Source organism: Nyctibius grandis, chromosome 11, assembly GCF_013368605.1.
Source record: "Nyctibius grandis isolate bNycGra1 chromosome 11, bNycGra1.pri, whole genome shotgun sequence".
In the NCBI taxonomy this organism is placed as follows: Eukaryota; Metazoa; Chordata; class Aves; order Nyctibiiformes; family Nyctibiidae; genus Nyctibius; species Nyctibius grandis.
Window position 1 is genome coordinate 26,662,741 of NC_090668.1, and position 13,626 is coordinate 26,676,366.

General features: G+C 54.9%; 1 protein-coding gene across 1 annotated transcript in view; it reads left to right on the forward strand.

Moving 5' to 3' along the window:
* Nucleotides 1-13,626, forward strand: part of ADAMTS7 (ADAM metallopeptidase with thrombospondin type 1 motif 7) — a 36,835-nt gene that overhangs the window by 2,001 nt on the left and 21,208 nt on the right. Inside the window, exons 3-11 of the mRNA XM_068410039.1 lie at nt 1,877-2,048; nt 4,212-4,408; nt 4,965-5,048; nt 6,311-6,435; nt 7,459-7,608; nt 7,962-8,105; nt 12,462-12,606; nt 12,729-12,821; nt 13,234-13,379. Coding sequence (XP_068266140.1) covers nt 1,877-2,048; nt 4,212-4,408; nt 4,965-5,048; nt 6,311-6,435; nt 7,459-7,608; nt 7,962-8,105; nt 12,462-12,606; nt 12,729-12,821; nt 13,234-13,379 — 1,256 coding nt within the window. The remainder of the gene's footprint in view (nt 1-1,876; nt 2,049-4,211; nt 4,409-4,964; nt 5,049-6,310; nt 6,436-7,458; nt 7,609-7,961; nt 8,106-12,461; nt 12,607-12,728; nt 12,822-13,233; nt 13,380-13,626) is intronic.

Genomic DNA, 13,626 nt, shown 5'->3' on the forward strand with positions numbered 1-13,626 from the left:
CAGCGCTAGGACAAGAGGACACAGCCTCAAGCTTGGCCAGGGGAGGGTCAGGTTGGACATTAGGAAGCATTTCTTCTCAGCAAGGGTCATTAGCCATTGGAAGGGGCTGCCCAGGGAGGTGGTGGAGTCACCATCTCTGGAGGGGTTTAAGAAAAGCCTGGACATGGCACTTAGTGCCATGGTCTAGTTGACACAGTGGTGTTAGGTCAAAGGTTGGACTCGATGAGCCCAGAGGGCTCTTCCAACCTAGCTGAATCTGTGAACACTCCTGTGAATGTCTGTTGACACAAGGACACCCCCAGTGATGAGTCTGGGACTGTTTGCGTGGCCTCGTCCTGCCGGTGAGCTTAGAAATCCAGCCTTGCAGTGTGAGTCAGGCAAAACTGAGCTGCTGATAGCAAATGGGCTGCAAGACGTTCACCCAGGTCCTTTGAAATATATTCTAGTTAAGAGAATTAAACTTCTGCTTGTGAATTAACCACAGACAGGAGAGGAAAAAAAGAAGTTACTTGCTTAATAATTTGTCATCCACACAACGTGTCACCTGCAAACACCCGTTTCATAGTGGTGTTTGGTGAGCCCCACCATTAAGGTCTGTGAAGTGTGTTGAAAATGAACAGTATCATGCAAATGCTACGATTGGTATTATTTTTTAAGACACAGGGAAGTATTGTTAGCTCACAAAAAACATCAGTGCAACGTTGCAGGAGTGTCTGCAGCCCCTAAACTGTGAGGGGTGAGGAAAACTCAGCTGTAAGTTGCTTCAGATGCATTTTGAACAGAGCAAACTGGACCTTCCCACGGGCAGCAAATACCCCTCAGTGCCACCGCAGAACCAGCTGGTGCTGAACCCTGGTCCCTGGGCAGGGCACCTGGGCGGACTTCAGTCTTGTGGCACGGGGTGGGTTTGCAGACCCTCCTCACCGAGGGCAGAGGGAGTTGTCTTGTGGCACGGGGTGGGTTTGCAGACCCTCATCACCCACAGCAGCACCCAGTCGTCAGCGTGAAGCTGCCGTCCGAAGAGCTTCCTGTGCAGCGAAGGTGTCTGTTTGTTCATGAGGTGCAGCGGGGAGGCTGGGGAGCCCTGGGTGAGCCCCTAATGACGTGTCACAGCTGGGCCAGGGGCGGGGGGGTCATAATTAACTAAAGAAGGTTTTAGGGTGTCATTTCCTGCTAAAGCAGAGACGCCGATCACATCCTCCCGTTGTTGCGTCCTCGTCCCGGGGCTGACGTGCCTTGATTGGAGTTCCTGCCGTGACCAAGTCCTGCTGCAGGCTCCTCTTCCCCGGAGGTTTTCTGGGCTTTGACCGCAGGAAGTCTGTAACCCGATGGTTCACGGTGGTGGTGCTTGGGCAGCACTGGCTGTGTCTGACGAGGATATCCTCGGGAAAACACCTCCGTTTGTGCAACGCTTGGTCAAAACGCTGGTGCTGCGCTATGGTCCGAGCTGTCCTTTGGGCTGCCTGCCTGGGCTGCCCAGAGCATCTCCAGAAAGGTCAGAGAGAGGTGGTGTGAGCACAGTCCGAGGCCATATGTGCACCTATTCCTGGTGTTCTCTGGAGAAGGCGTCTCTGGCTCAGCACCCCTGCAGTCCCTGAGCTCCTCCGGGTCACACACCCGTTGGGCTCACCACCCAGCTGCACTTTGTGGTGGGATCTCTTTAGCTTTTTGCTTCCTTAGTGATCACTCCATGCTGGCTTCTTCTCTTTTGTCTGAGAGTTTAGAGCTCAAAATATCCATAAAAACAGTTTCTTTAGAGAAAACCTGTTTCTTCCCGGAAAATTTTGCAAACCCTCTCCCATTCCCAGGTTCTCCAGTGTGAGCCTGTGCTAGATGCAGACGGCTCCATGGTGACACCTTTGTCTCTCCTTGCCAGAAAGGTGTGTTTCAGCTCATGAACGAGGACTACTTCATCGAACCCGTGTCCACCAGCTTTCAGGAGGACGGAGCGGCGCAGCCCCACCGGATCTACAAGCGCCAGGCGCCCGAGCGTGGGGCAGAGCAAGGCAGGAGGCCACCAGCTCCACGGGAAACCTGTGGTGTGCGAGGTATGGTCCCTTTTCTCTTGCATTAGGTGATGAGCCAGTAGGCTGGCAAGAAACAAAACCCTCGGACCAAGAAACTGAACCAGCAGCATTTGAAGTTTCATTCAAATCACTCGTCAGGAGAGCTGTGCCTGGGTGCCGGGAGGGTTTGTGGCATTAATGACCAAACCCACGAGTCACAGGAATCACTGCAGAGCCCAGGGCTGTTTTTTTTCTGCTGCCAATTTTTCTGTATTTGCTGATGCTCCTCACATGCACGACTCAATGCGTGCCAAACCTCAGGCCTCTCGCTCTCATCTTTCCCTCCCCGCCCTGTTGCAAGCATCCCATGCTGTGGAGACAGGATTTGTTTTCATTTCCTTGCAAACAGGGGTTTCTGACCTGCCAGGGCATTGGACTCTCGGAGCGAAACCCGGTCGCTGCCCCGGGGGTCTCTGTGCTGCGAGGCAGAGAGTGCATGCTGGTTCCTTCTCCTCTGGCTAGAGCAGATGGTTTGGATAAACTTCCAACCCAAGTAATGAGGAATTCAGCACATCCCCGGCAGCTCACGGACACTTTACTCCTCATCTGCATCAGTGAAGCTCCAACTTCCAGGCAGTGCATCTTGGTTTGCCTATAGAGCTCTCTGCTTTTGGAAACTGGTTTGTTTGGGTTTTTTTTTCTACAATCAGGTTTTCTTCAGGCATTTTTCTGTTAATCTAAATTAATTATTTAGTATATAGTAATAATCATAACAGCTCCTTCTAGACTTCGAAGTCTATTCGTTGTAAATGAATTTCCCTGGGTGCGATGTGGCCTGTGTGTAACGTATGTGGATCTCTGCTGCAGCCTGGGCTAGCAGAGGGGATGTGCTGTGTCTGCCCTGGAAAGGAAACCAGACGTCTGTAGGATTTTAATTACTGCAAGCCCTCCCTGTGCTGGTGTATTGCCGGTTTTCTTCGCAAAGCACGCACGGCCAGATGGTGTGAGGCTGCTGGGTGTTATTTAGCTTCTGTCAGTACCTGGTGCAGCCTGTGTGTACAGCTGGGCGAGTGTTTGAGAGGGGTCTCTGAGGGCAAATGCCACGCCAGCCCTCGCTGGGCTCCCGGGAGCCCTCCGCACCCATCCTCTCTGCAGGACCTTCACGTCCCAGCTGGAAGCTTAGCAGCAAAGGACACGATGGAAACGAGCTCCAAGGAAGCTGTTGCGATTAAACTGTCACAGTGGTATTAGCAATTCATCAAATTATCCAGATACTTGGGATTTTTCAGGCCGGGGGATAAAGCACTCTTTCACAGCTCACGTACAGTAGAGTCCATAAAATGTAAAGGTCCATTGTTAGGAAAGTACGGCTGAGCCCTTAGAAACTGGGCATAAAAGCAGTTCCCACTGTGTGGGCTGTGGTTTGTAAAGCCTTCACCCAGCTTGGGGCTGACCCTGACCTTGATCTTGGAGCAGCGTCACAGGAAAAGTCTCTGCGTGAGAATTCCCCGTTGCTGGTGTGCGTGAGGAGCGTCCGAGCTCTCCTCCATCTCTGGTCTCTTCTCAGCCCAGTGAATGTTCCCGTTGTTTCTCCCTGGGAAGGAGCTGAGGTTGGTCTCCACGTGGCCGAGGAGATCTCTGTGCGGTCCTGCAGTGTCTCAGTCTTGCCCAGGACACTGATGGTCTTCAGGATTTGGCTCAAGACATCAGTCCAGCTTTGGGGGCGCAGAGTTTGTCATGTTGGGGAACTGTCTCTCCCTGCAAAATACAGATTTGTGATGATAATCAGAAATGTTGAGCCACGGGGGTTGTTTCTCGGTGGTACATGCTCAAGCATCTCTGCAGGGTTGCCTATAAATCCATATGTCAGTACAAACCCTAAGCCCCCTGCTCTGGGAGGCTCCATGTTCCTAACCCTGTTCCAGGCAAAGGAATTCCTTCAAATGCTTTATTTTTTTTTTTTTCTGTCATGCTAATGCTGCTGTGCAACAAACCAAGGTCAGGCTCTTCACCCCCCAGTGATTTTTTTGGAACATGCAGCACAGCAAAGCACACGTAGGTTATGGGTCTAAGGGTGGAGCCCCCTTCTCAACACCAAAAGGTTATTTCTTTGAATTAAAAAAAAAAAAAGGCCTTGGTGCTATTTTTGAAAGTTGCAGACATTTTACCAAAAAATAAGCCTTTTTTCCCCCTTTAATCCCTCAGAATCTCAGGGAAGCCTGGAGAGGTCTGAGAAGCGGAGGGAGAGGTGGGAACAGAAGCAGCACAGGAAGAGGAGAATAAAGCAGCGCTCCATCAGCAAGGAGAAGTGGGTGGAAACGCTGGTGGTGGCAGACACCAAGATGGTAGAATACCACGGGAGCGAGAACATCGAGAAGTACGTGCTGACTGTGATGAACATGGTGAGTCCTGGTCCCCTCGATGGCAGAGCCGGCAGGTCCCTGGGGACGCGGCTGTGAGGCTTTGCCAGGGCTTGTTGCTGGTGGGATGTTCAGCTCTTCTGCTGCTGTGGTAGCACCTATTTGCATTGCAGAAGAGGGCTTTGGCTGATGGCCAGAAGAGAGGGTGGGGTTGGGCAGAGGACCTCACGGTAGCATCCCTGGGTGTCTGGGGGTTGGTGAAGGCACCCAGAGAGCACAGACTCCCTTTGAGATGTTAAACACATCTACAAGGAGTGAAAGCAGAGGTGTTGCCCCAGGCATTTCTGGTTGGGTTTCAATTTGCTGCACAGATTGTACCAATTTTAGATGGATATCATCACACTGGGAATGCTTCAGTCCAAGTCTGCATCTGGTCTTGTCTTTAATTTTGGGGAATTCCCTGAGATGTTGTCAACAACCTTCAGGATCTTCCCCTCGAGCTCCTCTTCCCCTGCAGCTGCACGTACTGGCAGCAATGTCACAGACCAAGGTCTTTCTTTCTTCGGGGCTTGATTTCTTTGCCTTGTGCGTGTTGCAGGTGGCGGGGCTGTTCCACCACGCCAGCATTGGGAACCCCATCAACATCGCGATAGTGCGGCTCATCCTGCTGGAGAGCGAAGAGGTGAGAAGGAAACTCGGTGCCTCGCCGCCGTGCTGGCAGCCAGGAGGGGATGCATGGAGAGCTGGCCTTGAGAGCCCGTGAGCGCTCTTGCGCTGTTCTCATGGCCTGGACACCAAGTTCCCCATGAGCCAACAATGTGCCCTTGGGGCCAGGAAGGGCAGTGGTGTCCTGGGGTGCGTGAGGAAGAGTGTAGGCAGCAGGTCGAGGGAGGTTCTCCTGCCCCTCTACACGGCCCTGGTGAGGCCACAGCTGGAGTAACTGTGTGCAGTTCTGGGCCCCCCAGTTCAAGACAGACCAGGAGCTACTGGAGAGAGTCCAGCAGAGGGGTACGGAGATGGTCAGAGGGCTGGAGCATCTCTGCTCCGAGGAGAGGCTGAGGGAGCTGGGGCTGTTCAGCTGGAGAAGAGCAGACTGAGGGGGGATCTTATCAATGCCCACAGATACCTCAGGGGCAGGTGTCAAGGGGATGGGGCCAGACTCTTCTCAGTGGTGCCCAGTGACAGGACAAGGGGCAACGGGCACAAGCTGAACCATGGGAAGTTCCATCTGAACATGAGGAGGAACTTCTTTGCTGTGAGGGTGCCAGAGCCCTGGCACAGGCTGCCCAGGGAGGGGGGAGTCTCCTTCTCTGGAGATATTCAAACCCGCCTGGATGCGACCCTGTGCAACGTGCTCTGGGTGACCCTGCTTGGGCAGGGGCTGGGGTGGGTGATCTCCAGAGGTGCCTTCCAGCCCTGAACCATTCTGTGATTCTGTGAATTTGTGTAAGATAAACGCAGACGCCCGCGCCGTGCTGCCTTGTCCTCTGCGGGGGCCGCAGCCCTGGTAAAGCCAGGTGGGCGACAAGGCCAGAGGAGCTGTGTAGTCTGATTCTTGTGCTAATTTATGATAACTCAGCATGGTTGCCAGTTGTTTGTGCTCCCAGCTGCAGCAGTGGCTCTCGGGGAGCCTGACGCCGCTCAGACGGGCTCCCCAGCTGCATCCTTCGCCATCAGCCAGGACGGGATATTTTCCCGCAGTGTTTCTTAACCCCCGGTACCAGATGGTTTAATGTTTTGGTTGAATCACAGACGAAAAGTAAGCAGAAAAGGCCTGTATTCCCACCCAGCCCACAGCCCATAAACACGGAGCAATTCCATCTGGATGGCAGTTACTCCTGCTTTTACTCTGATGTGTCTGAGATCAGACCCCTCCCCACTGCATCCTAAAAACCCAACAGAGCCGTAAGCGATGTGACAGCAGATTTCTAATTATGTTGGCAGGAGGATCTGAAAATCTCCCACCACGCAGACAACACCTTGAAAAGCTTTTGCAAATGGCAGAAGAGCATCAACGTTAAAGGTGATTCCCACCCCCTGCATCACGACGTCGCAGTCCTGCTCACCAGGTATTGTCCCCACGTGCTGATTTTATGCTGTAGGTGCTACGCCGGCAGCTAGAAACTGCTCTGGTGGCTCCAGGCAACTGGAAAAACATCTCCGTGGGAGCTGTTGAAATCATGCTCTCCTTGCCTGAGCCCTGCCTGGACACCTGAACATGAGATATGTCCCATGAAATCTGAAGATAACCTGGTCCTAATGGCTGGAACTGGTCTCCAACCTCAGGTTTAAACCTGGAGACAGCTCCCCTTTGACGAGCAGTTGAGGTTTCCAAGCCAGGTTTTCACCGTGGCCCTATTGCCAAGCCCCAGAGTGGCTGGATCCTCCCGGGAGATGTACCCAGGGCTTAACTCTCCTTTTTCCCTCGGAGGCTAACGCTGGGGTTGGCAGCAGGGCCTCCGAGCAGGCCCCTGCCCTCCCACGGAGCTCGCAGGAATCCCTGCCTCTGGCCAAGTTTGTGTACCTTGCAGTGAAAACGTAGTTTGATGGTTTCAGGCTGCGGCAGCTGGGCTGTTGGCAGCGTCGTGGTGGTTTGTGAGATGATTCACAACCCGCAGCAGTTTTATCTCCTTTAGGAAGTTTGCTTTGCTGCAGAAACAAGGCACTTCAGGCCATGTACTTCAACAGAGTTGTTCTTCCTGGGTGGCTGGAGCTCCTCTGCCCTGGACCACAGCACCCCGGGGATGTGCTTCCCCAAGCAATGCAGTAATTGCTTAATTATTCCCAGCATCAGCTTTATTTATACAGTGGAATAACCGTAGCCAGGCTGGCTAGCAGATCCCATTAATCAGGCTTAATAATAAGCCGGGGATACCGGGAGAGTAAAGGGGAAAGGAAAGGTCGTAAATCTTTCCATTGCGGAAAGACGTTGGATGTCTCCATTCTCGCTTCTGTTTGGCCAGTGTCCGTGTGTCTTCCCCCATGGGCTGGGACGCGTCCCGTGCTCCTTCCCGCGCCTCGCGTTGGGTCCTGCCGCTTCCAACCCTCCTCTCTGCTCTGTGTCTGTGTGTTCTTTGTCTCCATCGCCCAAGGAAGGACATCTGCGCGGCGATGAACAGGCCCTGCGAGACCCTGGGGCTGTCCCACGTGGCAGGGATGTGCCAGCCCCACAGGAGCTGCAACATCAACGAGGACACGGGACTGCCCCTGGCCTTCACCGTGGCCCACGAGCTCGGACACAGGTACCACCACCTTCCTCCTCCTCTCCTCTGTCCTCTGCGCTGCTCAGTCAGGGCTTGAGAAGGCACGGGTGGAAGTTGGGAGAAGGTGGGTGAGCGGTTCCTCGCTGGTGCAAACCTTCCTCTGCACCTGCAAGAACTTACCCTGGGGGTTTCATTTCAGAGTTAGGTTTTTGGTTGCCCCAGGTTTAATGACAATCATGTAATCCAAGGCAACCTGGGCAAATTGCATTTGTGTATTATGCCGTGTTGCCGATGCTGAAGGTTTTGGAGAAGAGGGTTGGAGAGCAGAGGGGCTGCGCGGTGGTGGCGGCGTGCGGCTCACCTCTCCTTTGTGGGACTGTGCTCTTACACAGTTTTGGGATTCAGCATGATGGAAGCAGCAATGACTGTGAGCCAGTTGGGAAAAGACCTTTCATCATGTCTCCACAGCTCCTGTATGACACGTCCCCACTCACCTGGTCCCGCTGCAGCCGGGAGTACATCACACGATTCCTCGAGTAAGTCCTCCCTTCCTCTTCTTCCTCGCTGGCGGGGTGCTGGGGGGCGGCGGGGGGCTTGGGTCTGCAGTGTCAGGGCAATGGTTGGACTCGATGAGCCCAGAGGGCTCTTCCAACCTCAGTGATTCTGGGATTCTGTGTGAAGGGTGGGGGTTTGGACACAACAGTTTGGGCTGTGGCTGGAACAAATAAAGCCGGAGTGGTTTTCTTCAAGGCTCTGTGCAGTTTTCTTCGTTGCTCTGCACAGGCCAGATGATGTAGGCAGGAGGCATCACGTGGGGAAATGAGACCGAGCCAAATTCTTCCGTGCATTTGTTTATTTTTAGCACCCCGTGGCTCATTTTCCAGCCTGTTGTTATTAAGTTCCTAGGAACGCAGCCCAGAGATTTACATCTGTCAGCCAGTGACTTGCGCTGCAGAAACATTTCCCTTCTGTGCTCCGGGAGGGTTAGAAAACAGCGAGAGCATCGGCAAGCAGCGGCGACGGGCAGAGCTGGGCGAGGGGCCGGCGGTTACGTGGTGAGGCCTGGGGCCGAGCTCCCGTTTCCAAAGCCCAGCCTGGACCGTGGGGCCTTGGCCCCCGCGCAGGGGGAGTTATCGTTGATTTATGGCTTTCGGAGGAACGGCGCTTTCTCGTGTCCGCAGCGTTCTTGGCCCTCTGCTTTGAACCTTCGGTTTTTGGATTAAGAATTTCCTGCTTGCAATGACCTTGGGCTGCTACGAGCAGAAACAGGGCAGCTGGATGCTTCTCCAGTTGGGTTTGGGCTCTCTGCTCCCCACAGAAGGGGCAGCTCTGCCCTAAGAGCGGAGCAGAGCCCGGCAGGCGTCTGCCACCGGCCGCGACATCCCCCAGGCGCGGGAGAGGCCCGTGGCCAGCACGGACAGGAGTGTGTTATAACACGGTGTTGGCAGGAGAAGGGGAAGGAGCGAGCCAGAAAATGAGGCCCTGCTGACCTGGGCTTGCTGGATGTGCTTGGAACAGGCCTCGTGTTTGGAAAGAAAAAAAAAGCACTCTCAGATGATGATTATTATTTTACAAAAGATATCGTTTTACAAAAGATTATTATTTTACAAGCGCTGCTGAATGTTTAAGCATGTGAAAATGATTCCTGTCATCGACAGTGGCGCGGCCCCGGTGCTGTGGGTCGGGCCCTGGGTGCAGCTGGGGCTGGGCGACCCTCTTGGCACGGCTGTGGGTCGGGGTCCGCTCAGACCCCCGGGGCGATGGAAGAGGCACCTCCCCGCGGTGGCAGCGGTGTCCCCCGAGGATGGAGCACCCCTCAGAATCAATGAGGTTGGAGGAGCCCTCTGGGATCATCGAGTCCATCCATTGCCCTGACACCACCATGGCAACTAGACCAGGGCACTAAGTGCCATGTCCAGGCTTTTCTTAAACCCCTCCAGAGATGGGGACTCCACCACCTCCCTGGGCAGCCCCTTCCAATGGCTAATGACCCTTGCTGAGAAGAAATGCTTCCTCATGTCCAACCTGACTCTCCCCTGGCCAAGCCTGAGGCTGTGTCCTCTTGTCCTAGCGCTGGTTGCCTGGGAGAAGAGGCCGACTCCCACTGCGCTACAACCTCCCTTCAGGTAGTTGTAGACTGCACTAAGGTCACCTCTGAGCCTCCTCTTCTCCAGGCTAAACACCCCCAGCTCCCTCAGCCATTCCTCAGAGGTCAGACCCTCCAGACCCTTCCCCAGCTTGGTCGCCCTCCTCTGCACTCGCTCCAACACCTCAACATCTTTCTTGAAGTGCGGGTCTCCTTCCATCGTCCTCCCATGGGCTCCCTCCAGCTGATGCCCATCTTCCCGGGGACGCTGGTGTCCCCCAGCCCTGCCTCTGCATCGCTCCTCTGCCGGTCCTGGCAGCTTCCCTGTGTGTGCAGCTGGTTCTTCCCAAGCTCTGATCCTCGCCTTTGTTTTTATTGAATTCAGTCCTGGCTTCTTGGACCCTTCCTCCAGTTCTCTGAGAGCTTTTGGAATTTTAATCCTGCTCTCAAATGGATCTGCAGATCCTCCCAGCCTGCTCACATATGGGGATTTAATCATCATTCCATCTACTCCATCATCCCACTCATTAACGAAGGGACTGCAACAGGCAGGCGCAGCGCAGGCCCCCGTGCCTTTCCACTGCACGGTGTGGTTTATTGCTTATCCCTGCAAAGCCAGGGGGAAACTCACGCCAATTTGTGCTGGCTCAGGAATGTGTTTTGGCCAGTTGAAGAGACCAGTAGGACGATTGTAAAATATTTAATGAAGAAATAGATTTTGAACATAGCGCTGGAAGGCTGACAGTGAATCACCCCCCATCCTGGGACAGGGACCTCTCCCGTCAGCTGGGGCAAGACAGAAAGTGCCTCGAGCAGCCTATTTGCTGATTTTTCCAGTAGGGAAGCTGCTTATAAAAATATACATACGTAGTATCAGGATGTCAAGGATCAGTGCTGGGTCCAGTCCTGTTCAACATCTTCATCAATGACCTTGATGAAGGGGCAGAGTGTCTTCTCAGCAAGTTTGCTGATGATCCGAAGCTGGGAGGTTTGGCTGATCCACCTGAAGGCTGTGTGGCCATTCAGCGTGATTTGGACAGGCTGGAGAGCTGGGCAAAGAGGAACCTCATGAGGTTCAACAAGAATAAGTGCAGAGTCCTGCACCTGGGAAGGAGGAATAAAATGCACCAGTGCAGGTGAGGAGGCGATCTGCTGGAGAGCAGCTCTGGGGAGAAGGACCTTGGAGTCCTGGTGGACAACAAGTTATCCATGGGACAGCAATGTGCCCTTGGGGCCAAGAAGGCCAATGGTGTCCTGGGGTGCATTAAGAAGAGTGTGTCCAGCAGATCGAGGGAGGTCCTCCTCCCCCTCTACTCTACCCTGGTGAGACCTCACCTGGAGTATTGTGGTCAGTTCTGGGCTCCCCAGTTCAAGAGGGACAGACGTCTACTGGAGAGAGTCCAACGGAGGGAGGGTGATGAAGGGACTGGAACACCTGCCTGGTGAGGAAAGGTTGAGAGACCTGGGGCTTTTGAGTGTGGAGAAGAGAAGACTGAGAGGGGATCTGGTTAATGTGTATAAATAGATGAGGGCTGGGTGTCAAGAGGAAAGGGGCAACCTCTTGTCACTTGTGCCCTGCGATAGAACAAGGGGCAATGGATGCGAGCTGGAGCACAGGAAGTTCAACCTCAACATGAGGAAGAACTTCTTTACTGTGAGGGTGACAGAGCCCTGGAACAGGCTCCCCAGAGAGGTTGTGGAGTCTCCTTCTCTGGAGACTTTCAAGCCCCGTCTGGATGCTTTCCTGTGTGACCTGCCCTAGACTGGTCCTGCTCTGGCAGGGGGTTGGACTCGATGATCTCCAGAGGTCCCTTCCAACCCCCAACATTGTATGGTTCTGTGATTTTTAAGGGGCTGTCTCCAGCCAAGCGAGCTGTGTGCAGGTGTCTGGGGTGGGATGGGGAGGGGAGGAGGGGGTGCCAGTTCTGCCGGCATCGCCCCACGGCACTGCCGGCACCCAGAGCAGAGCCCTCCCGTGCTGCTGGCCCTTGTTTCTGTGCTGCTGCTTTGGGTTAAAAAGGAATCGTGTTTCAAGTTAATTTAGACCTGTTCCCAATCACAACAAGCCAGAGTAATCTAATCTGCTGAGAAACCCTCGCCAGAGACTCTGCCTTGCTGGAAACAAGTTTGTTTAAATCAACACTGAAAGCTGAACTAGTGACGATTTCTTGTGTGTTTGTGAAGGATCGTAGCAAAAGCCCTGGGAGCAGAAAGGGGCGGCCGGGAGCGTCCCTCGCGGCTCCGGGGCAGCCTGGCCGCCTGCCACCGCCTGCCTTCGCGGCTCGGTTTTAATATCTCTTTTCTAAAGACATTCCAGTACAGTTTGAGCACTGTTGTAGCAGCAAATACGAGGGCGAGTGCGTTTTGCTGCTGACAATCTACTTTATTTCTGCTAGCAGGGCGTTGACACACGGGTTGTGGCGTCCGCAGGGACGTTTCTGGGGTCAGCGTGATGTACAGACGCGGGGACAGCATCTGTTTGTCAGCAGTGAAATGTTTGTCCTTTGCTGTGAGGGTGGTGAGACCCTGGCCCAGGTTGCCCAGCGCAGCTGTGGCTGCCCCCTCCCTGGCAGTGCTCAAGACCAGGCTGGATGGGGCTGGGAGCAACCTGGTCTGGTGGAAGGTGTCCCTGCCCATGGCAGGGGGTTGGAGCTAGATGGGCTTTAAGGTCCCTCCCAACCCAAACCATCCTGTGATTCTATGGTGGGACATTAATGAGCAGTTGGATTCCTCCGTTAGCAGCTGCCGGAGCGTTGTATGGGTGTGCTGGGCTGGTGGTGATGCCACTCTGACCTCTCTCTTTCAGCCGGGGCTGGGGGCTCTGCCTGGATGACCCCCCTGCCCGGGAGGTGCTGGACTACCCCTTAGTGCCCCCGGGCGTCCTCTACGACGTGGCCCACCAGTGCCGGCTGCAGTACGGCGCCTACTCCACCTTCTGCGACGACATGGACGTAAGCCAGGGTCCCGGGGGCGGGGGACTTCGCGCGGGGCGATCCTCTCCCTGCAAGTTAAACCCGTGCCGATGGGTTGGCTGGCGCAGTAACCGTGTCCTGTGCAACTGTGTTTTCTGCAGAGCGTCTGCAACACGCTGTGGTGCACGGTGGGGAACACGTGCCACTCCAAGCTGGATGCCGCCGTTGACGGGACGGCGTGTGGGGAGAACAAGGTAACGGGGAGCGATCAGCTCCTGTCACCTGTGCCTGGGGGACATCCCAGAACAGGGTTTTCCTGCTCAAGGTAGCACAAAACTAGAGTTATAAAAATATCTGCAGACATCTCACTAGGTTTAGTGTCACCTCTTGAAGCTCTGGCCCTGGAGCACCAGGGGTGACCCTGGGCTTAGCTGCTGCTCCCTGCAAAGCCTCCTGCCATGCCTTTGTCCATGGCTCTGCCCTCTGTGCTGAGCTTGGGCTACAGACCCCCTTGCTGGGGGGTCCCGGGGGAGGTTTGGGTCTGTTGCCTCATGCAGATCCTCAAACAGCCCAACATCTCTGAATTTCCCATCGCTTAAAGGTACGGGCACCAATTCCTGCATCTTTAAACCTTGTTTTCCCTTCTCCCGGCCTGTCCCTCTGCAGTGGTGCTTCAACGGCGAGTGCGTGCCCGTGGGCTACCGTCCCGACGCCATCGACGGCGGCTGGGGCTCCTGGAGCTCGTGGGCCACCTGCTCGCGCAGCTGTGGCGCGGGCGTGCAGAGCGCCGAGAGGCAGTGCAGCAGCCCCACGTAAGCGAGCCCCTGCTCCCCCAGAGCTCACCCAGCCCCTGTGGGACCCAGGGATTCCTTATCACTCCCAGACAAACTGCCTGCCCGGGGCTTGGATGGGTGGACTCTTAAATGGGTTAAAAACTGGCTGGATGGCCAAGCCCAGAGAGTGGTGGTGAATGGGGCAAAGTCCAGCTGGCGGCCGGTCACTAGCGGTGTTCCCCAGGGCTCAGTTCTGGGGCCGCTGCTGTTCAATGTCTTTATAGAT